The 27765-nt window shown below is 39.3% G+C and overlaps 3 protein-coding genes across 4 annotated transcripts in view; 1 reads left to right on the top strand and 2 right to left on the bottom strand.

Moving 5' to 3' along the window:
• Positions 1–1286: 1286 nt before the first annotated feature.
• LOC131935098 (thioredoxin domain-containing protein 9) lies at positions 1287–3201 on the bottom strand. The gene is made up of 2 exons (XM_059291415.1): positions 3083–3201; positions 1287–2428 (listed from the first exon to the last, which is right to left on the bottom strand). Exon 2 carries the CDS (start codon positions 2406–2408, stop codon positions 1743–1745), a length of 666 nt encoding a protein of 221 aa, XP_059147398.1. The 5' UTR covers positions 2409–2428; positions 3083–3201; the 3' UTR covers positions 1287–1742.
• Positions 3202–3254: 53 nt separating this feature from the next.
• Positions 3255–15182, top strand: LOC131935097 (progesterone-induced-blocking factor 1). Its single transcript, XM_059291413.1, has 17 exons — positions 3255–3296; positions 7661–8089; positions 9043–9285; positions 9523–9642; positions 9755–9888; positions 10074–10182; positions 10339–10520; positions 10890–11015; positions 11521–11619; positions 11862–12027; positions 12187–12337; positions 12470–12560; positions 12720–12822; positions 13039–13169; positions 13591–13675; positions 14188–14367; positions 14812–15182. The coding sequence occupies exons 2-17, from the start codon at positions 7781–7783 to the stop codon at positions 14899–14901; spliced, it is 2319 nt and encodes a 772-aa protein (XP_059147396.1). The 5' UTR covers positions 3255–3296; positions 7661–7780; the 3' UTR covers positions 14902–15182.
• A 3101-nt stretch (positions 15183–18283) lies between these two features.
• Positions 18284–27765, bottom strand: part of LOC131935096 (uncharacterized) — a 164302-nt gene continuing 154820 nt past the window's right edge. For both annotated transcript variants that reach the window (XM_059291411.1, XM_059291412.1), the window contains exons 17-22: positions 26771–27377; positions 26181–26318; positions 25506–25637; positions 23636–24927; positions 22842–22862; positions 18284–18766 (exon numbers count right to left, since the gene is read on the bottom strand). In XM_059291411.1, coding sequence (XP_059147394.1) covers positions 22860–22862; positions 23636–24927; positions 25506–25637; positions 26181–26318; positions 26771–27377 — 2172 coding nt within the window. In that variant the 3' untranslated portion in view covers positions 18284–18766; positions 22842–22859. The remainder of the gene's footprint in view (positions 18767–22841; positions 22863–23635; positions 24928–25505; positions 25638–26180; positions 26319–26770; positions 27378–27765) is intronic.

The following is a 27765-nucleotide window of genomic DNA, read 5'->3' as shown; positions in this document are numbered from 1 at the left end:
GATTCAAATATAGCATTTATTGTGTACGTGAGTGAAAAGATTGAGGCGAGGGATTCAAATATAGCATTTATTGTGTACTTGAGTGAAAAGATTGAGGCGAGGGATTCAAATATAGCATTTATTGTGTACGTGAGTGAAAAGATTGAGGCGAGGGATTCAAATATAGCATTTATTGTGTACGTGAGTGAAAAGATTGAGGCAAGGGATTCAAATATAGCATTTATTGTGTACTTGAGTGAAAAGATTGAGGCAAGGGATTCAAATATAGCATTTATTGTGTACGTGAGTGAAAAGATTGAGGCAAGGGATTCAAATATAGCATTAATTGTGTACTTGAGTGAAAAGATTGAGGCGAGGGATTCAAATATAGCATTTATTGTGTACTTGAGTGAAAAGATTGAGGCAAGGTATTCAAATATAGCATTTATTGTGTACTTGAGTGAAAAGATTGAGGCGAGGGATTCAAATATAGCATTTATTGTGTACTTGAGTGAAAAGATGACCTGACATCACTTTTCCATCTACTGCAACCATTTGTTCTATACATTTTAAATGTCACATAACAGGATGGACATCCTTCTACCTCTTGAAGAGCCCTCCTGTATTAATAATTAATACTCCACATTTTATTGATGGTATGCAGCTGTTTATGTAAAATTACATGTATCCAATTTCATGACACTTTATTTTTGTTATTAAACTTGTTAAATATACCCACTGAGACTTATTTTTTAAAACCAAAAGGTTTTGAGTCATTGATTTTTTTCCTATGATTTGATATGTTTGTTGCATAACTTAAAATAATATTAGGTCTTTATTAAATAGTTGATGTTTTTGTTTCCTTCAATCAAACATTTTTTTAAAAAGTTTTCATGCCTGGAAACCACACATTATTCTGCCTATATAATGGGATAGTGTGGTTATTTCAGTGACCAGCCACCTTTACTCTCCCTAATGTGGGTCAGGTACCCATCAGAGTATCCAGAGCTGGGTGGACTCAGTATCTGAACTTGAGACTTTCAGCTTAACAGCTCTTGTCTTACCTCACTGCCCCATAGTATTAGTAATATTGAAAAATGCATAAAAACTTTTTTTTGTTGGCATTTTACAATTTGTGTATCTTTTTTTTAGATACACATATTAAAATTAAATAAGCTTATCTTGAACTTGAACAAAAACATTACAAGAACTGATCCTCACCTTAACCAAAAAAGGTGTAATTAAATAAAATAAAAATACACAACAATGCTGACTTTAAAAACAAATAACCTCAACACAAGTGGGCACACACTGAATAGAATTTAATTTCATAAGATAAAAAATGTATAAATAGTAAATGTGTGTACAACTTGCAGTAAGCTGATACAAATTTCAACATAATAAACCTAACAAAATTCTGTCATAAGCTTTTAAAGCATACATAAATTTTAGGCAGGAAAAGCCAAAGAGGCCTAAAAAAATAAGCTGTAATATGGGCCATAATCTAAGGGACCAGACAAATATTATACCGTTCATATTTTACTGTACTGAGAATTGAGATTATTAGTATGCTTTAATTTTTTTTGTATACATAATAAATGTGAAAATATATTCACAGTTGGTCTCCCACCACAAATTATATAGAATAAGAACTTATAGACATTAAAAAAAAATCACATTTCTCTTTCAGCTGGAAGATCAACATTACTTGTCAGTGTGTTTGAGAAAAATGTGTTATATGCAGGTGCTAGTATCACATGTGACTACCAATCTTCATCATCACTGTCACTGTTACCATCATCTCTAACATTCTTTGTTTTGCTTGGCTTTCCAAATATTTTTCTGGACTTTGCGCTCTGTTTCCCAAATGTTGGGGGCTCGAGAAGGTCACCCTGGTATGAAATCATGTCACTACGACCTAACCTCCACTCTAGCATTTCAACTGGGAAGTCATCCACACCACCCAGCTCATCAAAGCCAACAATGTAGTCGACAGTCTTACCATCCTTAGCTAAACAGATTGTGGGGATCACTTTAATTCTCAATCTTTCAACCAAAAATTTACTTCGCTCAGCATCTATTTTAATGAATTTAGTTTCAATATGTTTGCTAGCTATTTCTGTGAGATGTTTGTCTACTATCTTACACCTGAATGTGGAGTCTCTGTAAAAATGACAAACCACCTTTTTGCTTTTTTTACAAGCATCAAAAAATTCTTTCTCATCTGCCACTTCACTGTACTCTCCATGTCCTGCTGCCAGCCATTCCTGTTTTTGGGTGGCTGCCTTCTTCATGGCATCCAACCGACGTTGGCGTAAAACTTCTAAGTCATCATCGTCCAATTTCTCAAGACGCTCAATTTCAGCATCTAGCTGACTTTCTATCATCTTTGTGGCTTGCAGCAGATGATTCTCTAAGGGGTTGGCCATTCTTGAAATTAGTAATAAATCTGAGAAAAAAAAATGACATTTTGTTTGTTTCACAGCACAATTTTCTCAGTTTTAAGCTCAGCTTCCCTTTGATTCCTCACTAGATATTCTAGACTCTCTATGATCTATCTAGTCTAAAGTATAAAAGTACTAGTAGATCCAGTATAGGCCTACTTTACTTAGATCTATAGGGCATATATTAAAAAAATCTAAGTCAACTTGAGGAATGAGATCATCATCGTTCCTATTTCATTGTTGATGATTGCTTGCCTAATTACTTTCAATACTCTGATTATGATTGACTGTACTCAACTGTACTGAACATTTTCATTTCATACAACTCCAGACATTCTTTTTTATTCTTTCTAACTTCTAAAATCACAATAGCTTACTATCACTTACTAATTTAGTAATTAGTAATTTTAATTAAAATTATAGTTTAGTAATTAAATTACTAAACTAAACTATAATTAATTTTAATTAAAATTAGCTTAGGCCAGGCCTAATTAATAATTAATTATTATTAGGCCTAATTATAGTAATTAACTTAATTAAATTAAGGCTTAAGTAATATCTAGAATCTAGATCTAAATGTAATAGTGTAAAAAGATGACGGTGCGACTCACAACAAAAATAGATGGCAGTAAACTGTTGATTTAAGAAAAAAGACAAACCTTTGAGTTTATTATTAAATTATTATAATTTTAGCAATTCTGCGTTTCACATATAAACAAGAAAGGTATGTTGCTACTTCGTTTCGTTTCGAAATTTTAGAACAGTTTTAGGGACTTCCGTTATTCTAATTTTAAACAACTTTTTAATTGGCAGAAAAAATCCTAAATAATAGCGATCAACTAATCATAAAATAGCTTACAACGTCAACATGAAGTAAGAGAATGTTGTCATGGATATCGTGTCTAGGCCTAGGCCTATCAAACAAAGTTTCATTTTATTTATTTCGAGATCTTTATTACCCACTAACCAATCTTTGAATATTGAATTAATCCTCAAAAAATAAAATAAAATAAATAAATAAATCAAGCTGTTCAAAGTATAATCAACTTATAGAAAATAGATTAAGATGATGACAATATAATTAATAAAGAAAATATATACTTTCATAATCATATATAGGCCTACTTTTTAATATATATATATATATATATATATATATATATATATATATATATATATATATATATATATATATATATATATATATACCATTAGGGGTCGTCCATAAATGACGTCACACTCGTAGAGGGCAGTGGCGTGCAGACCTATGTAGATGCCCGGGGCAAAATCAAGCGGAAGATGCCCCCCATAAATACTTATATATATATATATATATATATATATATATATATATATATATATATATATATATCATTTATTTAAAAAAATGTACTTATCTTAATTGAGATGAAAACGTTGACTACAGCCAGCTAAATCCAAATGGAATGAATGGTTGGAACTTGGGAGAAGGGGGGGGGGGGAAGACAATTGCGGGACGGGTCGTGGTGGGGAGGGGGGGGGGGCTGTGATGCACTGCAAAAGAGTCTCATCCGGTATTGTATTACCACCCGGGACCGCAGGGACAAAAACGCTGTCCGTGTCTGCAATTAGGGCGTCAGATACGCCTTTATTAATGGGATGTTTCTCTCTTGGCCTGTTTAGGAATTCCTATAGTGTAACTAATACAGGTGAGAGTGTGCATTGAACTAGAGATGTTTCAGATTTTTCTCTCTAAACCACTTGGTCAAAACGTCAACTCTTTAAAGAGATGGGTGATGCTAGCTAGATACTCTGAAACTATCTTAACCTTGAATATAACAGAAGTGTACCTTGGTTGGCTAAGGGGTCATCCATTTATGACGTCCACACATTTTTGGGATTTTGGACCGCCCCCCCCCCCCTCTTCCCTGTCCACAAACGTCCACTTTTGACGGACCCCCCCCCCCCCCCCCATCCCGTGGACGTCCACACTGACTATAAGTTTTTGCATAATCTTCTTCCACTATTACTCAAGCTACTGCATTAAGTGTGTATATACTCTGAGTGTATATAGTATTACAAATACTGGTACAAATGTGTTTTATTGTCCTTCGTGTCCCACACCTGAACAGGGACAGCGTGCTAACCCCCCCCCCCCCCCTCCACCCCTCTCCCGTCTCACAACTGAACTGGGATGACCCCGCCTACCTAGAGAAGTGGTCGCCTGGTATTTGACCTGGGATGCAAATGTGGGGAAACTTGTAATTGGATATCTTATTGTATTCCAGGTTAAGCCAGGGCATAGACCCAAGCTGGGTGGTTAAAGGGCCAGAGAGATAGGATAGTTGAACTTTAGCTTCGCTAGGAAATATTTTTCTTTCACACTACCAAAAATAATGTTAGATTTAATGTGTGGACGTCCACATTGGGCCAACCCCCTCCCTCCCCCTGTCCACACGCGTCCACAAAAGTCAATTTTTTCGGACCCCCCCCCCCCGTGTGGACATCATAAATGGATGACCCCTAAAGCTGCCAGTTTAAAAAAACATTTCTACATCGGACTGTGTTTAAAAATCCACTATGCTATGTCAGACCCTCCCTGGGCTTGGACGCGTTTTCACAAATTTAACACCCAAATACGTCTGTCTAGTTCAGGTGGGGGATAATCCACTAACGGCTTCCATAGCCTAAAAACCCACACCGCATCCCAACATTTCATTACATCATTATGGGCTCAATAACTCTATAGATAGCTCTACTATTAACTGAAATAAAACTGGCTCTGCATGTGCTCCCAATTACTTTAAAGAAAGCTCTACTCAGAGTTAAAAACTTTAACTTTAACACTACTTAAAGCATGCTCTTCCTATTTGTAAAAATCAATATGGGCGCAATTATTCTGAATGAGATCATTACAATTTATCGAAAACAATATGTTGATTCGTATTCTTAAGATTGTCGCTAATGTGTATCAAAAACATTATATGGGCATTCTTATTCTTAAGTATGCTTATATAATGCATGAAAAAAAATATATTCTAATGGCTGCCAGTGGCTTAGCTACCGTAAAGCTAGAGTAAGCAAGGCATAGGGGCCCAAGGCAAATAGGGGCCATTTTCCTTCTTTTAAAAAGTTAAAACTTTTACATTGGAATTTTGATATTTATTTTATATAAATAATTTTTTTAAAATTAATGAAATCAAGTTTTTTTTTCTACTGTAGAAATAATTTAATTTAAAAAAGGCCCCAAGTCCTTTCTTAGTGTACAGGCAGTGGCATTCAGTGTGGGGGAGGACGGGCGACTAACATTATTTACATTGTTAATTTTTGCATAGGGGACCGAAAATCCTAGCTACGCCACTGAATGCTGCCCATACAATTTAACAAAAAAAGTTATTACACTGCAAATGGCCATATATTTCACCAAAGATGCCCCAAAAATTTATAATAATAATATGGGCATAATTACCCTTTGGATGCCCTTAAAATGGATAATAATGAAGAAGTACATTAAAAAATAGCTTTAGAGATGCCCCCAATGTTAACAACGATGATTGGTGTAATTACTGTTGCATGTCCTTCGAGTGTAATACATGAATATAAGCTTAATTACTTTTAAGATGCCCCTACAATATATAAAATGAAGATGGGCATACTTACTGTATGGATGCCTTTAAAATGTATTATAAAGTGAAGTGGGCATATTAGTAAATGCTCATAAAATATATTATAATGAATATACGAATAATTACTTTAAAGATGCCCCTATAGTGTATAAAAATAAATATGATTTAATTACTCGACGGATGTCCTTGAAAATGAGTATAACGAATACGCGCATATTACTTTAAAGATGCCCTTACAGTGCATGGGAATAACTTGGTCACAAGTACTCTAAACGATGCCCCTACACTATACTAAATAAATATGACACACATTTATTAATGGAATATCATTGACTTCCGTAGGACTACCCTTCATTGATGCCCGCTGATTCTATATAAGTTTTGCCATACGGACAGTGTAATGTTAAAACGGCTGACAGACGATTGAGTGTTACAATTTTTTTGAGTGAGATCGCAAAACATAAGGAAAGTTACGATGACACCATGACACGACATATCACAACAGTTTTTAAATTACTAAAAAAAAAAAAAAAAAAAAAAAAAAAAAAAAAAAAAAAAAAAAATTAATTAATTAATTATTTTTTTTTTTTTTACCTCCGCTGGATGCCCCCCAGTGGTGGATGCCCGGGGCCTGGGCCCCGTCCGCCCCCCCCTCTGCACGCCACTGGTAGAGGGGAGGGGGGGGGTCCGCAATTTCGTGACGGTGTGTGGTGAGGGGGAGGAGGGGGGTTAGATGGTGTGACGTCACACTTTTGCATTATAAAAAAGCAATGTTAGAAAACGAATTTTAGACGCTATTTTGCGTTTTAGAAACCTGTTTTAATAAATTGTAATAACAATTGATTAAAAAATACTCTATTTTGACAGAGTTCAGACAAGATTTTGGAAAATATAGCTGTTTAAAAAAAATTGAGGGGGGTTGTAGGCTGAGGTGTGACGTCATTTTAGGGGGGGTCTGGCTTTTTGTGACGACGTGTGACGGAGGGGAGGGGGGAGGTAAAAATCGTCCAAAAAAGCGTGACGTCATTTATGGATGACCCCTTACCAGTGTCGACGTCCCCCCCCCCCCCAAGAAAATTTAGCCCCCCCCCCCCGGAGAAAAAAGAAACACTTTCTGAAACTCCACCCTCTTCGTCGCGGGCACGTCGTCACTGAAGTCCGAATTTCCCTGTCCAGTTAGGAGCAGACGTTGTTTATGATCGACCCCTTACCAACAGCTTCGCCAGAGAAAAAAACAAAAACAAAATTATAGATCAATGATGTGTCACGAAAAAAACCCAACAACAACAAAAAAAAAACCAAACAGAAGTACATTAGTCTAATTAAGTTGTGTTCCGAATAAAAACTTTTTTTGTTGATGATAATAATAAAATAATGATATCTAGAATGTACATTAGATCTGTAGACTTTATCCAGCAGTTTGGACAAGAAAAGAGAAGCTACATTTTTCAAAATTTAAACGCTGTAGGTCTAAATAAAACGAACAAAAATTGATTTTAAAAAATACCAATAATCTTGGTGTGGTTGGAAAGACCGTTACAAAGCGTATTTTGAAATATTTAAAATAAATACTTTTTAAGTACGTGTTTTTTTTTTTAAATTTACAATAATATCTCCCTCACTGAGTAACAGGTTACCCGGATGAACGCCCGGATGCTTTCTTCGCCATTCAAAACATTCTGACAGGTGATCTGAAAAGTGAAAAGATTTCCCTGCGGACGATCGTTCGCTCGGGACTCACGGAAAATTAAAATGGCAGGCAAAGATTTATCTAAAACTTTTGAAGAGGTGGAGTCAGAAGATTATAGTATCGAAACAAGTATGCCAACAGATATTACAATGTCTCCAGACCATAGTGATGGGGAAATTCGAAACAAGAAGAAACACATCACAAAACATTTAATAGAACGTAAACAAATGATACACGATATGCAGCTACTTAAAATTGAACTTTCACAGAAGAATCTAGCACTTGAAAATATGAAAGTCGAACATTTGCAACAAACCGAGGAGCTTGAAGAACGACTACATGATATAACACATCAAAAACAGATTTTGCAAGTAAGAAGAATCGGTAATCTATCGTTTTGGGTACGTAAAATCGCCCGCGGCTATTAATGTACGAAAAAGTTACCTCATTGTCAAGGCTTTAGTAGAAGTATATTGTGATATATTTGTGTCAAATATTATAGATAAATGAATAATAAACCTAAATCAATGGCTAAATATATCAATATATGCCAGAAATTAACTTTAAACAGCAGTGTTTGCGAGCAAGATTTGCTATATAAACAGCAGCCATTTGTAAAATAGAGTGACTTCCGCCTGTCTCGCGCTATATCCGCTATAAAAAAAAAACTTAAACAAGATGGCTGCTATAGTAAATGAGCATGGTTGCATCTGTTGGAAATATCGCTAGTCTTCATTTATTACTGAAAAGTTTTAATTCAATTGTTTAAAAACAGGTACATAAATGAAAGAAGGAAACATTTTTGTATTTTTCAAAACATAAATCCTCCTCAAAATGTGAAATAATTATTAAAATTTAAGGAGTCACCTGTTTTTCACATTACTAGTCGCGGGCGATTTTACGTACCCAAAACGATAGATTACCGAAGAATCAATCAAGTCACAAATGCAATTGATTGAATTGACTTTTTTGTTTTGTTTTAGTTCTTACTAATCTAGATTGTTTTATGTTAGAATTTTAAGATTGCTAGAAGTTACTGCTATGATAAGTCAGTGAAAAAAAGCTATCATGCCTTGTATTTACTACACATTATTTACATAATTATAAAAATTATTTCCACTCACTGTTTGGACATCCAAGTATTATAGTATAATTATAGAATATAGCCGTATCCCACTCCTTAGACCAAGTTGTTAGGCTATTAATACATTAAAAACAGAGCACATAAAATAATAACTAGGCTATATTTTTATTCTTTAATCCCAAATACTCAAATACAGTTTTAAATAAAATTTAACTTACAACTTGATTTATTTGATTTTAGGCCAGACTTGAATCTGAACTTCACATTCAGTCTGAAGAGGCACGTAAGCGTCAAGAACTCATCAAGCGAGAGTTAGATGCTGTTCGTGCCAGGCAGCAACAGCTTGAAGCAACCAATGAAAGGCTGCAAGAAAAGGCTGGAGATGTTAGAAGATCTCTCAGAGACTTAAGTCTATCTGAGGAGCGTTTCTTCCAGCTTCGCTCTATTTCTGAAGAAGACTTATCTCTGAGAGAGTTTGTTGCTGTGAGTTTTTTGTATACTTTAGTCTAATTTTTAATTGTATGAGAAAAGTTGGGTATTTTTTCAGTATAAACACCTTAAGATGATCCTTGGGTTGCTGTGTTAAAGATTAAAGCCACTAAGATTTCAGCTACAGAGTGAAACAATTGTTAGTTTAGTATGTACCTGATATATTTTTAGCTTAGTATGTATACATTTCTTTTAGATAATTATAAAAGCAATTGCTGGCTATTGTTCCAGATGCGTTTATACGAGGCAACAAAACCCCTTCAAACAGAGATCTCACAAGTGAGGCTACAAAACAAAACATTGGAGGAGGAAGTGGCTGTCATGTCTAGAGATTTGCTGGACTTTCAGAAGGTTAGATTAAAAATTGCAAACTTATTCCCACAGTGTTACTAAAATATAACTGTTTAGATTGATACTTATTTCCAACGCTGAAATCAACGAGTGACCAATTTTTATCTTGCAGAAGTTGGAAGAGGAGAGGCAGGCTCATGGTGAGCTGCGGGTCAGGTACCAGAAAATTATGACGGAACATGTGGAAACGTCAAGTAAACTTAAGCTGGATGATTACAGGGTTGAAAATTATGACAAAGTTAAAAAGTGAGTAGTCATTTAGTGAAATATTCTCCCTAGTGTCTGGATGGCATATTATATTGATTGAAACTTTAATCTTTGTGTCTGAACTTACATGCTTTCCCATCTATGCTTTTAGTAGCCATTTGTTATCACCTCTATGTAAATGCTTTAGTTGAAACTGTCGGCTTATTAAAATACATGTATCCCAGTGAAAGAGATTTCTTTGAGAAAGATCACATGGAGTCCGCCAGACAGCTAGTCACACTGGAGGCATCTTTTGCCTGTCTACAGAAGGAGAGAGATGAGCTCAGCTCAGATGTAAGTAGTCATGTGAAACTTGTGTGGTACAGCTTTCAAGTCTTCCATCATTATTAAGTGCATGTGGTCTCATTTTGAAGTAAATAATCAATCACTGATTTTTCCAAAGTGACCATGCTCATTTAATCAGTTTATTATTTGTTTCCTTGTCCCCAGCTCTCAGCATCAAAGCAAACAATAGCTCTGCTAAAACAAGACAAGGACTACCTGACACGTCAGTACTCCGAGGTCACACACAAACTGGCATATGGGGAAGAACGGTTGCAACAGCTGACACGTCAACTGGAAGATGCAAAACTGGCCAGGGAGGAGATGTACGAGAAATATGTTGCCTCAAGGTAATTTTGTGTACGAGAAATATGTTGCCTCAAGGTAATTTAGTGTACGAGAAATATGTTGCCTCAAGGTAATTTAGTGTATGAGAGATATGTTGCCTCAAGGTAATTTAGTGTATGAGACATATGTTGCCTCAAGGTAATTAAGTGTACGAGAAATATGTTGCCTCAAGGTAATTTATTGTACGAGAAATATGTTGTCTCAAGGTAATTAAGTGTACGAGAAATATGTTGCCTCAAGGTAATTTAGTCAACTCTTTCTTTAATTTAGGAGTATGTTTCCTACATCTGCTTCAAAGCAAAATAGTTACAATTGATTTAAGAATTGATTATCCGTATGTTTGGACTAAATCATTGGAATGTTTGTTTCAGGGACCAGTACAAATCAGATTATGAAAATAAGTTGAAAGAAGAGCTGGAACAGATTCGAGTGCGAACCAATGGAGAGATTGACAGGTTGCGAACTTCTACCAGAGAGATGTACGAAAGGGAAAACAGGTACACATTTTTTCTGGTCACACATTATCACATACACAACACTTCACTACATAAACACAGTAGCAAACAACACCTCACTACATAAACACAGTAGCAAACATTTAGAGAAACGCAAGCAGCTAACCATCATGGCAGCAAGTCCACTACAAATATTTTACAATTCTTGGTTTTTTTTTCTGTCACTTAGTTTCACCTTTATTAACAATTATTAGTATTCTGTGTTACTATAAATCAACTATGATGATTTTTAGTTATTACAATATTAAAAACATGATATTACTACAATGATCAAACGCAAAACATAATTGTTACTGCAATGTTAAAAAATGACAATTGTTCCTGCTATGTTAAAATATGACAATTGTTCCTGCTATGTTCCCCAACAATTGTTCCTGCTATGTTCCCCAATGACAATTGTTCCTGCTATGTTCCCCAACAATTGTTCCTGCTATGTTCCCCAACAATTGTTCCTATGTTCCCCAACAATTGTTCCTATGTTCCCCAGGAACTTGAGAGAAGCCAGAGACCTGGCCTTGTCTGAGAGGGACAGAGCTTTGGGGACAGAAAGGGAGACAAACACGAAATTTGAACAGCTTTTATCAGAGTAAACTTTGTACATTTTTTGTTGTTTTCTGTTTTCTGTAATCTTCAGCTGGTAATTGTCCTACTGTCCTGTGTTAGCTGACAACAACTGTCCTGTCTTTAGATTCAGACAGCTAAAAGCAACAGCCCTGTCTTTAGATTCAGACAGCTAAAAGCGACTGTCCTGTCTTTAGATTCAGACAGCTACAAACTACTGTCCTGTCTTTAGATTCAGACAGCTACAAACAACTGTCCTGTCTTTAGATTCAGACAGCTACAAACAACCTCAGAGAGCCGACTGTCTGAGATACAGAATGAGCTGAAGATTAAAATGTTTGAGGCAGAAAGAACACAAATGATCCACAGTGAGACTGTAGCCAACCTGTCACATGCCAATTTGGAAATAGAAAAGTTGCAGAAAAAACAAGAAGTAACTTTTTTGTTGTTGTATAATTTACTAGATTCACATTATTTGTTTTGTTTATAATTTAGCGGATTAACATCGTTTATTTTTGTTGAGAGTATTTATTTTAGATAATTGGTTCTCTTGATACCCCTACCTGATGTCTTTTCTGTTCTCATGATTTAGGTTTTAACAAAAGAATATTATGCACTTCAAACTTCTTTTGAAAAAAAAGTAGTAGAGCTTGAAACAGCAATCTCTGAGAAGAAAGCCAAACTTGAAGCGTACGAAAAGTTGGAGCAGGACCTTGATGCTGTAGTAATGCAGGCAGCTGAAGGTAGTAAAAATGTTTCTTGGTTTTCTAGTGAGTTTTTTAATACACTCTATTCAGATTAACTTAAGCCTAAAGTTTTGATGTGTGTAAATATTGACTTAAACATGAGTAAATGAATTATTTCCCATCATCCAGTTGAAGATGAAAAAGATGCTGAAAAAGTTTTGTTTTCCTATGGCTATGGTGCCAATGTGGCAAGTACTGCCAAGAGGAGAATGCAGCAGAGGTCAGTCTGTCATTCACATTTTATTACAATGTGGAATTTAGGGGGTGGGGGAGAGACATTTTTAGTGCTCTCCCTTTATTACCTTTCATTACTGTATTGTAAATGGAATTTTAAGGTTTTTTTTTTTTGTTAGTAGTTTTGAAACATTTTCCTTTTTAGTGTTCATTTAGCCAGAAGAGTTCTACAACTGGAGAAAACAAATACTGGATTGAGAAGGGAAATTCAAGAGGACAAAAATAAAATCAATTCACTTATCAAGGAGGTGAGTTTTCTTTTGTTCAGTTTAAGGTTGAACAGACTAATGTCTAGAGAAGATTTTTGCTGGCTGTGAGTCAGTGACATTAAAACTATAAACATGTTGGACTAGTTATTCAGAATATTTAAATTAAATAATAGCTGCACTATTACATGGGTAATTAATTAAGCTTAAAATAAAAAAATGAGCCTGCCACCTTAAGTTCCACCGTGTGTTGTACAGGTGGAGTCGACCAACAGCTTGTTGGAACAGTCCCATCAGCCCTACAGCTACCTCATACAGTCCATCAAGGCCAGGGATGGCCAGATAGAGAAACAGATGGCTGTCATCAATGTTCTCGAGGAGGAAGTCAGGTTAGGTTTGTTTTTAAAGTCAGGTTAGGTTTGTTTTCTAAGTCAGGTTTATATTTTAAGTCAGGTCTGTTTTGTTTTCTAAAGTTTTGGAGGAGGAAGTCTGGTTGGTTTTTTTTTAAATTTTTCTCCATAAACTAGTTTTCCCCCTCATGATAGTGATAAAAAAGAACACATTAAGTTAGCTTTTTATTTTCTAACCTTTCCCCTTTGTACATCTGTAATCTTCAGTTTAAACTGAATTTTTCAATTATGTTATGCAGAATTTGAGCTTGCTTTTTCACAATACAGATTTTTTCTGTTTACATATTTGCATTTATAATTTATTTGGTATGGTTTAATACCAGTTAATGTTTTTTTTTAAAATAACAAAATTAAAAGAGAACTAAAATTGTGACCCATCATATGGATAATGTGTTGACAGAAAACTGGAGAAAGAAAGAGATGACTTAGCTCGCACACAGAACCAAATGAGTTTAGATTTGGAAAGGCTGCTGAATCAAAAAGAAGTAAGTTTGTTTTTTACCATGTCTGGTAGGTTTTATTTATTTAATAAGATCTGGAGGAGACAGAAATTCCTATGTTGTTCTCATGTTGTTCTCACTTTGTTCACATGTTGTTGACATGTTCACATGTTGTTCACATGTTGTTTACACATTGTTCACATGTTGTTTACATGTTGTTCACATGTTGTTTACACATTGTTCACATGTTGTTTACATGTTGTTCACATGTTGACATGTTGTTTACACATTGTTCACATGTTGTTCAAACATTGTTCACACATTGTTCACATGTTGTTGACATGTTGTTTGCACATTGTTCACATGTTGTTTACACTTTGTTCACACATTGTTCATACGTTGTTCACATATTGTTTACATGTTGTTCACATGTGATTCACATGTTGTTTACACATTGTTCACACGTTGTTTACACATTGTTCACATATTGTTCACATATTGTTCACCTGTTGTTCACATGTTTTTCACCTGTTGTTCTCACGTTGTTGTCTTGCCAGGAAATGGCAGTGATGAAGCAGGTTGTGTTGAGTCTCTCTGAGCGCAAGTTTGATGACGACAAAGTCAAGTCACGTGACTTCTGCGCCCCAAAGAGTTCCTCTACCACCAGCTACAGACTGCAGCGAGACTTTGAGATGCACGATGATCCAGATGTCGTCAAGCCAGGGGCCCTGCACCTGGTGAGGGGGCCCACATCAAAAGGAGGGGGGGGGATGGGCTGAGGAGTCTTATTTGTACACCATTTAGTTGATTGGTACCTAGAATAAGTTGTTTAAACAGTACTTTTATCAGTTCCGTTAATAACTAATTAGATTTAATTTAGTGTTAGTACACACTGACACCTGCAAAGGTCTCAGTTTTTTTACACTGGGACTCAGAGGTCTCATGTTTTAAATCCAGGGCTCTGAGCTTCATACCCCTGGGGTCATAATAAATCCTAGTGATCAGTGTTTTAATATTTTTAGTAATATTATTTTAAAGAAATAGGAGTGCTGTCTTTCAATGATATTGAAAACTAATATTCACAACTGCTTGAGCTAAATGCCAATTGTTCTGTTTAGCCAGTGAACAAAAAATGTATGTCAATCTCATGCTTACAACTGACCTGCTTTTGTTTTTTTCAGACCAAACCCAGGTCACCCCAGAGGTCAAGGCCAGATGTGAAGCCTCAAAGTTCTAAATATTCTAAAGTGTATGGAGTGGTCAAGTCTTGACCAGAGTGGACAGTGGTCAAGTAGGGAACAGTTTTATCATCAAAGCTTTTTCTGTGATCTTTAAATATAACTTCTGACTTATAAAAAACAGCTCATTTAGTACCAAACATAGCTCAGTTAGTAACAAAAATAGCTCATACTCATATATTTGATTTTCATTGTACTATAATTATATTCTTGTGTATAATAAAATACTTACAAATACTTAGCATTTTTTTTTACATGATTACACTAATTACAGTAATTACTGAATTACAATCAGGGATTATAAAAGTAACAATAATTAAATTCAACCCTACAGTAATGTGAAGAAAATAAAATATCACAGGCAGAGAATTTCATTGTTTCTTAATGCTGGGTTTATTAAACAAATCCCACATCCCTACAGTCTAAACTCTCAGAATATAGGGCAAGCTTGTGTAGTCCAGTCTGTTGTCTTCTGGCTTCACAACAGGTGGATCAGCCATAACTGTATCCACCAATAGCTATAACTTTATCCACCAACAGCCATAACTTGAAATAATGATAGCAAGACACAATACAAGTAGCAGGTGTAAGTTTAATTGTTCAATAAATTAATTAAATAACATACATTTCATTGTAAATATTAATAGAATACCATTCAGCTATGTTTGGATACATATGTCTATGTACATATATACAGTAACTTCATACATAGAGCATTGACTGGGTCAACATATGGGTCATGTATGGAAGCACGCAATGTTCAAAGCATTCTTATCCTAGATACCTAAATGCTTTGTATTGGCTTTGTTAATGAGATAATTTGCCTTTTTTAATGAGATAATGTGAGGTAAGTGAATAAAGTATTTAATTCCCATCTCTGTATACAAGTTGTCTGATTATTGAATGAAGGTTAAGGACCTGGGTTATAAGATTACATACACACATTTGAATCAAATCAGTAAGATATTTTTTAAAGAGAAAATAAGTACACCTATATGCATTGATAATAACTTAAATAAGATATCTGGCAAACAAAATCTTTCTCATTCAGGATGCCATACATCGGAAGTATTTCTCCCACATTCAATTTTCCATGGCAAATATTCCTCCCACATTCAATTTTCCATGGCAAATATTTCTCCCACATTCAATTTTCCATGACAAATATTTCTCCCACATTCAATTTTCCATGGCAAGTATTTCTCCCACATTTAAGTAAAGTGGCATTATGTATCACAGATGTTTACAATCACAATCTTTCTGATACAACAAATCATGGGAACATCAAGGACTCTAGATGACCAGTTCACAGGGTCACCTCAACACTGAGACATCAATGGTCAGGTACCACGTGACATCAATGGTCAGGTAACACGTGACGTCAGTGGTCAGGTACCACGTGACATCAATGGTCAGGTACCATGTGACGTCAGTGGTCAGGTACCATGTGATGTCAGTGGTCAGGTACCATGTGACGTCAATGGTCAGGTACTATGTGACATCAATGGTCAGGTGCCATGTGACATCAATGGTCAGGTACCATGTGACGTCAGTGGTCAGTCCAGCAGGTATCCATACAATTGAACATGATGATAACTGAGACATTTAAGCCATGATCAAGTGCAGTACAACAACAAAAAATAAATTAGAGACATCAACTGATTAGAAGCCAACAGTACAAGTAGTTTGTTACATGTAGGCCTCTATGGGAGAATTATGGGACTGATTCAGTTCCTCGTGGTAGATCTAGTGGCACACAGCTCAAGCTAGTGGCAGACAGCTGAAGCTAGTGGCAGACAGCTGAAGCTAGTGGCAGACAGCTGCAAGCTAGTTGCAGACAGCTGAAGCTAGTGGCAGACAGCTGAAGCTAGTGGCAGACAGCTCAAGCTAGTGGCAGACAGCTCAAGCTAGTGGCAGACAGTATAAAACTAATAATCAGCTACTACTAGTGACTGACAAATAATTAATCAAATGTTTTTTAAACTATACCTAATTAAATTAAGCAGCTGTTACAAATAGTATCCAGTGCACTCAGAAAAGTGAGTGATGAAAAATGACAGAAAATAAACAGTGAGATACATGCTAAAATAAACTTGAACTTATGTAAGAAGTTTACATGAACTTTGACCTTTGTGCAGGTCACTGATCAAACTGACCAGACCTAGCTGTGTGTGTCTTAGACTTTCTACCTGTCTTGTCTTGCTACATTTTCCTCCACCAGACAGGGTTAAGTAACCCAAGGCATGATGGGAACTTGATCAATGACAAAAACACTAAACCCAAGATGACAATATAGTGATGCACCCCCCCCCCCCCCCCTGCTTAGAGTGTGACATACAAGTCACATGACCAGAATGATGGCCAATTGCTGCCAGGTACCAGTGTATGGCTTGATCTACCCATTAAAATACTTTTTCTATTAGTGCTATGGGACTGTAGAAAATAATCTTATCTAAAGCTACAATCTTGTTGGTATGGATCAAATGCTAGTGTCTGGTGTGAATAGATGGAATAAAAATGTTTTAAATATGATCAATCATTGCCCCATTAGTCAAGCAGGACATTAGTCCCCTCTCAATTACCCCACAGGTATTCCACACCATCATCAAATAACTGCAGTAGGACATTAGGATCAAGTAACCCACATTGTCATTACCCCCAGATCTTATTACCTTACCCCCGTACTAGACCAAACTGTGGTACGCCTGTTTCAACTCTGGTTAGCCCCAGTGTTCCCCTGCTGAATGTCCTTGACCGACTTGACCAGCGCTGAGAGCATCTGGACCAGGTTGATGGACTGCTTGACCAGGTACTTGGTGTTGGGGTCCTCCACTGCCCGCCCCACCGCGGAGCTGGCGGCCATGACGGTGGACTTGAACGAGTTGGCTGCCCGAATGATCTGATGCCCGAGTTGTTCCGCGCTGACCGAAGCTTTGACCATCAGCATGGTGGCCTGGCCGTGGAGGAAGAGCAAGGCCAGTGTGTGCATGGCCACGTCCAGCTGTTTGGCCAAGTCGTCCCTGCTCTTGCTGGCACTGGCCACCAAGTTCTTGGAGTTGAGGATGAAGGTCTGGGTCTGGGTCTGGAGCTCCGTGACACACATTGACAGCTGGGTCGGGTTCTTGTCTATACGCGAGCCTTTGAGTGTGTCTAAGGTCAGCCTCAGGTCTGCTACCAGCCGGTCAATATCTCTGGCAGCGAGGTCTACGTCACTTCCTGTGTGGGTGTACCTGTGGGAGAGGACCTCTCGGATGGAGCTGGTGGCGCCATCACTGACCAACTGCAAGCTTTTTTGTTGGATGGTTAGGTTTGTGTTGGTTGATGTGGGCGGGGCATTGACTCTCGTGGTCTGGTTGGTGGGTGGGGCATTGACTCTCGTGGCCTGGGGTTGGCTGCTGACCCTAGTGGCCTGGGGTTGGCTGCTGACCCTTGTGGCCTGGGGTTGGCTGCTAGGCTCGGCCATATAATCCACCGGGATGTCAATGTTAGCATAGAGCGGCTCCTCCCCCTGGGCCACCCAGTCCGACAAGCTGTGGTTGCTGTTACCTTGACCTTCATCAGAAGAGTTCCACTCCCCCGCAAGTTTTTTACGCTGTAAATCAGCGGTGAGCTTGTCGGTGCTCATCACGTGACCAGTGACGGGGAGCCTCCCCTTGTTGAGGTCAGTGTCCGAATCGTGACGCAGGAAGTCAAAGTTGGTCTCCTCCCCCAGGGGGTGGCGGTCCCAGCTGTTGCTGGACATGGAGACTGGCCGCCACATCTTGATGGTGGCGTACGGGTTGGCCTTGAGTTTCTCCCTGACCTGCCCCATGGCGATGTCGTCTTTAGAAGATTTCTTCGTCTTGGTGCTGGCCTCAGCAGGTAGGGCCTTCAGTGGCCCATTCTTGCGCGACTTCGACTGCAGGAAAATAAAAGTTGAAAAAGTGTGAACATATTTTACTGATGGGATCATAAATTAAAAGAAAAAAACAGTGCAAGTAGTAAAAAATATTTTAATCAACATTTAAGATGAAATTTCTTAAATTGATAAATAACATTAAAACATCATTAAAATTATGTTCTAAAAATTGATTTTTAATGTTGCTTTTGATCAGTTTTGTAAATTTATAATTTCAAGCAACAGATGCATTAGGACAACACCTTAGGCCTTAGAGTATTGTAAGGACAAGTGCTGAGCATAGAGTAGACACAGACATGTAACATTAACATAGAAATCTACAGCCCAACATAGAATTTTTTGTTACAGTACAGATTGCTGTAAGCTAAATTTACAGGGGTGTGTTTATGTCATCTAGGGGTGTGTTTATATTATGTAGGGGTGTGTTTATGTCATCTAAGGTTGTGGTTGTGTCATCTAGGGGTGTGTCTCATCTAAGGTTGTGTTTGTGTCATCTAGGGTTGTGTTTATGTCATCTAGGGGTGTATGTCATAATGTCAGCAACACATGTGTAGATCACAAGGGCAGGTATGTCAAAGAATGTTTTTATCTGAGCTTCTGTTGACATTATTTTAAAAGAATGGGTTATCTGAGCTTCAATTGACATTATTTTACTTCTATTTCACGATTCCTATAAAGCAAAAATAACATGCAGCACAAGGGGAAGTAACTCAATAAATTCAATCTTTAAAAAATGTCAACAAGGAAGAAAATTAAATCAAAGAAAAGAATGACATTATAAACACAAGTATTTTGTAATCTCAAAACGGAAATAAAACGGTTATGACATCCCCCCCCCCAATCAACATAGGGCCGTGCCCACTACTGTGTCGCCGCTGTTCAGGCCTGCTTCAAAACAAACATAATCCATGGGCAGACTCAGAAATATTTTTTGTTTACAGCAAATCTTAACTCGGCTAAATTAACCACTTGGACAGTGGCGAGATATAAAGTAAACATTTCATCGGGTTAAAACTAAAGAAACCAAACCTTACCTTTCTGAACATTTTGTCACCTGCTAGACGTCAGTCGTCATCCCAAGAAGTGCACACACAGACAGACAGACATACACACACACACACACACAGACACAGAGGCAGGAACTAGTCAAGCAGAACATGACAGATAACACGTCAACGGTTCTTAAACAGGTAGGGGACAGGTAGCAGGTTCTTATAGAGGACAGGTAGCTGGTTCTTATAGAGGACAGGTAGAGGTTCTTATAGAGGACAGGTAGCAGGTTCTTATAGAGGACAGGTAGCTGGTTCTTATAGAGGACAGGTAGCAGGTTCTTATAGAGGACAGGTAGAGGTTCTTATAGAGGACAGGTAGCAGGTTCTTATAGAGGACAGGTAGCTGGTTCTTATAGAGGACAGGTAGCTGGTTCTTATAGAGGACAGGTAGCTGGTTCTTATAGAGGACAGGTAGCTGGTTCTTATAGAGGACAGGTAGCAGGTTCTTATAGAGGACAGGTAGCTGGTTCTTATAGAGGACAGGTAGCAGGTTCTTATAGAGGACAGGTAGCAGGTTCTTATAGAGGACAGGTAGCAGATCCTCTGATTCTTACATCTGACAGTGGGTGAATCTAGAGACTTTTATGTCATTTCATCCTATTTAAAATTTCTTGTATCTCTTCTAACCCTATAGTGTTGGTCTACCACGGGCCTGACGTGGGACACACCTGTGGGTTGAGAACCCCTGGTTTATGACACGGTGTTGACTTCAATCACTGCCACAACTGCGGGGGCGGGCTGGTGGTAACAGCGGGCGCTGGATGCGGGCTGGTGGGTGCTGGATGGGGGGCTGGTGGGCGGGGCAGGGTGAATGGATTCATAGGACGTCGTGACATAACATTCAAAGAATTTACGACCGCTAAGTGGAAAGTTTTTTTTTATATGGCAACACTAGAGCTATAAGATATAAATGTGTGTGTTACACTGTGTGTGTGTGTGTGTGTGTGTGTGTGTGGGAACTGTGTGGCTGTAGGTATAAGTATGTGTGCGTTTACTGTGTGTGTATACAGTGTGTGGTGTGACAGAAATAAACTCAGACAACACCCCAGGTTTTATGAGGACAAATTCAGCACATATCTTTTCATTGGACATACACACACACTTTTTACAGTAGAGCTAATTATAGTTTTATTAAGGAAGTCATCCATTTGACTGACATAAACACAGGCACAGGAGGTTAAAAGAAACTCATGGTTTAAGTCAAGAAAACCTCATGACTTGAGTCAAGAAAACCTGGTTTGAGTGAGCTAAGAATGTCAACAGACTGATGTGATTTGATGTTGTCGCTCTCTACCACATTCTCCCAGCACCAGACTTGCTGTCGCCTTCCTGACCTGTGACCTTTCGTGTCTTTTTTTAGACAGAAACTGTCACATGACTTGACCTAGCTAACATCAAGATCTATTGGGTAAATACTGACGCCATACAACATACGTAGACTATTCAAGTCAAATAAAGAGTGAAAGGACATTGAACATAGAAAGCTATTCTCAGGGCTGTTCAGTTAAGATCCCCATAAAAATCACTAAGGGTTAAAAACGTGCCTATATTTTCATAGAGCTGGTAAATCTAGCCAAATCTTGTTCCTCCCAAGGAATTTTTTTTCACATAAACAGCAGACGGCAGACATTTTTTTTCCATCTGTAAGATGTGGGCACTTGTTGGGACCCACAATTTATGATACAGTAGATGATAGGTGGGGGGGGGGGGGGGGGGGGGCGTGGTGGTGTCAGGGGCATGGTGGTGTAAGGGGCGTGGTGGTATGTGGGACGTGGTGGTGTAAGGGGCGTGGTGGTGTAAAGGGTGTGGTGGTGTAAGGGGCGTGGTGGTATGTGGGACGTGGTGGTGTAAGGGGTGTGGTGGTGTGGTGGTGTAAGGGGTGTGGTGGTGTAAGGGCGTGGTGGTATGTGGGACGTGGTGGTGTAAGGGGCGTGGTGGTGTAAAGGGTGTGGTGGTGTAAGGGGCGTGGTGGTATGTGGGACGTGGTGGTGTATGGGGCGTAGTGGTGTAAGGGGCGTGGTGGTGTATGGGGCGTGGTGGTGTAAGGGGCGTGGTGGTGTATGGGGCGTGGTGGTGTAAGGGGCGTGGTGGTGTAAGGGGCGTGGTGGTGTATGGGGCGTGGTGGTGTATGGGGCATGGTGGTCTAAGGAGCGTGGTGGAGTGTGGGCGTGGTGGTGTAAGGGGCGTGGTGGAGTGTGGGCGTGGTGGTGTAAGGGGCGTGGTGGTGTAAGGGGCATGGTGGTGTGTGGGGCGTGGTGGAGTGTGGGCGTGGTGGTGTAAGGGGCATGGTGGTGTAAGGGGCGTGGTGGAGTGTGGGCGTGATGGTGTATGGGGCGTGGCGTTGTAAAGGCGTGGTGATGTAAGGGGCATTACGGTGTAAATGGTGAAGGACGAAGACAAAAATATACAGCTAGCGGTGATTCAATGTTGGATAGTGAAACAAAGTTGGACAGTGAAACAAAGTTGTAGAGTGAATTACTAATTTATCAGATTAAGGAGTGAATCCGCTACACTGAAACATCACATCGAATTTCATGCAAGAATTACCCATACAGACTTCCATGCAAGAATTACTCATACAGACTTCCATGCAAGAATTACTCATACAGACTTCCAAAACGGCGTGGTCGGATAGTAGAGCTTACGACTGCTAACCCGATAGTCTCGAGTTCGAATCACTGGTTTGAGTGTGTATGGCGTATCTAAACCACATTAAGGAAACCAAAGCGGATGTGCTGACCAAACCAATGGTCAGGTTTTCTTCTTCAGATACAAGCTATGCCAGATAGGCGTTCTCTCTACAGGCCTAGTTGTGAGATAGGAAGGACAACTCTTAAAATGATTGAGACACATGAGTTACTGCCCTGGAATAGGTTCAACTAATTGCCAAATATTGAGTGAAGTCCCGTCATTGTAAGCTATTATAGAGGATCTAAAATTACGACAGTCAACAGAATGAGGCACCATAAAGCAACCATAAGCCAAGCCTGCATGCAATGCTAAGGTAGGGTAGTGAGAAATACCTGAGTAGAGAACAGCTTTCACTGAAATAAAGACAATGGTTGATCACATTTAGCAGACATTAATTCAATGAAATGATTTGTACAAGTATAATGTTCATTATAGTCACAGTGCAGGAGGTAAATGTTATAGCAACTTATAGTGCTGTTGACAAAATATTACAAGGTTTTTTGTGTTCTGTTGTAATATAAAAGGTAGATAACCAAGAAAATGAAATCTTAACTCCCTTAGTTTTTGACAAAAATCTACACTGTACACTGGATCACACACAATCCAACACTGCTTATACTAAGTTTGGGGAGCAACAGTAATTTTTAGCAAAGTAAAATAAAATGGAAGATATATTTCCATGCTAATGAGGAAGTATAAGAGCCATTGGATAAAATATAGGATTAAATTAGGTCCACATTCGACAGACATCTAGCTTTATACACTTAATAGCCTGTTTACATTTTAATTATCAAGTAAATACAGTCCATTTTTTTATTTTTTCAATGATATTTACTGACTTATATACTTAAAAAAAAGACGAAATTACTGCACAGAATATTTTGTTTTGCATAAATATTTGTAAAAAGTTTTTAATCATTAAAAAAGAAAATCTGAAAATAAAAAAGTATACCCATATGGGGCAGCATCAAATGTATGAAACAAACAAAATGGAAGAGTATAGCTGGTACAGCCATGTTAAAAAAATAAAAATGAATGCTGGTTAGGGTATGTAGTGTACACAGACATTAGATATTCAAATTATAAAAGTAATGGAGAAATAAATATCAAACCAGATCCAACTTACTTGGTTTAAAATAGAATTAGTGACTGGTCGCAGGGAAGGTCGACTTAAGCCTAGAGGGTCTCTGACGACAGGTACACGTTTCTCTGACGTCATTTCTGGGCTGACGTCACCATTTGGCACTGACTTGGCCTCCTTCAGCTGCCAGTTGCTGTCACTGTTTGTCTTCTCTGACGTCATGTCACCTTCACCCTTTGAGCCTCGCCTGAACAGTTTACTGAAAGAGTTTGACCTCCTGAGAGAAGACTTCTCGCCGTGCGTCCCTTCTGAGCTTTTCCTGGAGGCACTTGACTTGGTCTTGTTGAGGAGAGAGTCCCTGTAGTCCCTGAGCTTAGCCTTGAGGGCGGCAAAACTCTCAGAGCTGCCGGAGCCCTTGTCCTCGAGCTGCTTGCTGCCAGACTTGGTGCCAGACTTGGCACCTGGGTCAGAGGTCAGCGACTCGGAATTGGATCGGCCTCGTAAGGTCGAGATGACCTGAGCAGACATGGGATCGAAACTGCTGCTCCTGTGTCTGGAAGAGCTTTTGACCCTCAAGGAGGAAGTCCCAGAATTTGTTCCATTGCTGGGCTGGGAGTTTGGCCCGGACAAGTTTGTCATTGACTTGAAAGGAGAGGCTCTGAAATCTAGCGAGCCGAAGTCTACTGAGGAGCTACGAGCCATGCGAGGTGGGGGCTGTGAGGGGAAGCTGGGCAGGGATTGTAGCAGGGTGGCCAGTCTTTGTGACACGGTGGCCGGGGAGTCACCTGTCATGTCAGCAGCTGTCACATGGCCAGCGGTCACATGGCCAGCTGACAGATGGCCAGTTGCCATGCTGAGATCAGACTGAGGCTGTAGGTGGCCAACATTGTTCTGGTTGGTGTCCAGCGAGACACTCCTGCTCTTAGGGTCCAGTTGTTGGTTGGAACTTGGTAAAGTTTTTATATCCAGTGATGACGAGCGTTTATGTCTGGTGAAGTTTCTCATTTTTTTCCTATGAGAATCTGACGCAGGTTTTGTCGTGGAGTCAGGACTGACCACAGATAAAGGAATGTCATCTGAAGCTGCAGCCAACATGGAGGGTGGGGGTGGAATGATCAGATGCGTCAGGTCGTCTTGAGATGAGTCAGCGGTGACGCGTGAGGCAGGGTCATGTGACGCAGGGGTGGAGGATGGTGGTGGGGGGATAGTGAACTGAGCGATGAGAGCATCAATGTCGTCATCCAGGAAGTCTGGGCAGTCCCCGATACTGGCAGATCTCTCTAGACGGCTGGCTGGACCAGGGAACTTTGGCGGGAGGCTGGTCAGTACTGCTGGACCTGAAACAGGACACACTTCAGGCTGGGGACTTAGAGGGCTGTGTTTTTAGATGGTGGTCATGTTTTTAGATGGTGGTCATGTTTTTAGATGGTGGTCATGTTTTTAGATGGTGGTGGTGTTTTTAGATGGTGGTGGTATTTTTAGATGGTGGTCGTGTTTTTAGATGGTGGTCATGTTTTTAGATGGTGGTCATGTTTTTAGATGGTGGTGGTGTTTTTAGATGGTGGTGGTATTTTTAGATGGTGGTCGTGTTTTTGGATGGTGGTCATGGTTTAGATAGTGGTGGTGTTTCAGATGGTGCTGGTGATTTAGATGGTGGTGGTGTTTCAGATGGTGGTGGTAGTTTGTTGTGGTTTGATGCTGCAGATATTTGATGGTCTTTTGTTTTATGCTCGGTCACATTTATCAACAGCAACATTCACGTCTTGTTAAAAATGTAAGCTTTCATTCAAGGCTGTCCTATGATAAGCTAAAACAGTTAACAAATTAGCTGACCAATAGAATCAGCTGACCAACAGAATCAGCTGACCAATGGAATCAGCTGATCAACTATTTGAGGATCTAAAAAATACATCACCTGCATGACTTGAGTTGAGGCTGGCCAGGGAAGAATGTGACGTGAAGACAGGAGGTGGACAGCTGGACAGTTGGGTGAAGTCCAGGACAGCATCATCATCTGGTGTTTCTGGTGGGGGGAAGTTGGTCAGGTCTGGGGGAAGAAAGGTCATAAGTTGGTCAGATCTGGTGGAAGAAAGGTCAGGTCATAAGTTGGTCAGGTCTGGGGGAAGAAAGGTCATAAGTTGGTCAGGTCTGGTGGAAGAAAGGTCAGGTCATAAGTTGGTCAGGTCTGGTGGAAGAAAGGTCATAAGTTGGTCAAGTCGGGTGGAAGAAAGGTCATGTCATAAGTTGAACACAACAAGACACAACACCTGTAGCAACAGATAGAAAGTGAACAATGTACAGACATCCAGTTCCAGCCATGATGGTGATGGCCATGGTACTCACATAGCTGGTACAACAACACATGATGCATGATTAATTAGATGATGGACTAATTAATTAACAAGTGTATCAGACTGACCAATCATCTCAGTAATTAGACGATGGACTAATTAATTAACAAGTGTTTCAGACTGACCAGACATCTCAGTAATTAGATGATGGACTAATTAATTAACAAGTGTATCAGACTGACCAATGATGTCAGTAATTAGACGATGGACTAATTAATTAAAAAGTGCATCAGACTGACCAATCATCTCAGGGTCGTAGTAAAGTTTCTGGCTCTCCTCCACCTCCCCATTCTGTGTCCTGTTGTACTGCTGGCTCAGCTGGTCAAACTCTTCCCCAGGTACCATGTCAGGGCTGTGTAGGCCAAAACTTTGTTGGACTGGATATAAAAAGACAATTTAATTTCCTGTGTAGGCCAAAACTGTTTTGGACTGGAAGATAATAGACAATTTAATTTCATGTGTAGGCCAAAACTTTGTTGGACTGGAAGATAATAGATAATTTAATTTCCTGTGTAGGCCAAAACTTTGTTGGACCGGAAGATAAAATGACAATTTAATTTCATAATGTCTAGGCTGTGGAAGTTAAAATTGATTTAAAAGAAAGGGACTTAATAAAATCTTCATCAACAACTTAACCTTGGGATATATGGAAGTAAAAATAATCTGACCATCAGAATTTTGGTTACAGTTCCTGGTCAACTGATAAGCTGTAGGTCAAGTGAATTAGAGAGGAGACATTGGAAAACAGCCTTAGGTCACAAATGATCAACATACACGGAGAGCAGTCACAAATCTGTGTGTACACCATGAAACATGAGGAAATACCAACCTGACTCAACCGATGAATTCCTGCGCAGCAGTTTGACCTTAGCCGGGCTGCCTCCAGGTGTCCCTCCACTGTCAGTGTCATCACTCTCAGGGTCAAGGCCACCGTTCAACCTTGGCCCAGCGCTGAGCACTGTGGGTGACAGCCGTCTGCTGGGGCTGTCTGGCAGCAGTTCCTGCCTCTCGCTGACGTCACTCTCCACCAAACTGCTGTCACTGCTGTTTCCTGCTGCGCTGTACTCCCCCTCCCCCCTCCTCCCAGGATCTGTTCCGTTGTACAGCTTTGACCTGGAGCTGTCCGCTATCAGCACCGGGTGACCCCTGCGGGCGACAGGACTGGCTTGGAATGTGACCAGTGAGATGGGGGAGGAGCGGTTGGAGGCGGCGGCCATGAGGTCAGTATGTGAGCCCGCGGGGGAGGCGGCCAAGGAGGGCTTGAAGGTCAGACCCTGCTGAGAGGACATGGAGCTGTTGAGGGAGCTCCAGTCGTCGTCGTTGGTGGTGAGCCGACCAAAAGATGTGACGCCCTCCTCGAAGGACTGGGTGTTGGTGGTGGGGAAGTCTGACAGGGGGTCCAGTGCTGGGGGCAGGGGCTCCACTGACACGCTCAGCTACATAAATAGACATGGATATGGTTGTCATTAGACACAGTTGAGTCATCAGCTAGAGATATGGTCAGAACTATTCGAATATTTGTTTACCTCTCTTAAGATTGAATTCTATGAACTGATACAGAAAAAAACATATAAAGCTTAATACTTCTAAAATCTTTAGCTAGTAGGCGTGTAAGCCAGCATTTTTAAAATAAATAAAAACTTTTTTGGAAACACTTTAATCTCAGAAGATTTCATAATATTAAAAAAAAAAAACTTGCTTGCCGGATTTTAAAACTAAAGTTTTTGCCAGATTTTTAGAACAAATTGTTTTGCATATTTTAAAATAAAATTTCGGGCCATATTTTTAGAACAAATTGTTTTGCATATTTTAAAATAAAATTTC

The sequence above is a fragment of the Physella acuta genome, unplaced genomic scaffold (genome assembly GCF_028476545.2).
Source record: "Physella acuta isolate Inbredline_101_S28 unplaced genomic scaffold, ASM2847654v3 ptg000131l, whole genome shotgun sequence".
Classification (NCBI taxonomy): domain Eukaryota; kingdom Metazoa; phylum Mollusca; class Gastropoda; family Physidae; genus Physella; species Physella acuta.
Note: the sequence above shows the minus strand (reverse complement) of the source record. Positions and strands in the feature narration are given on the sequence as shown.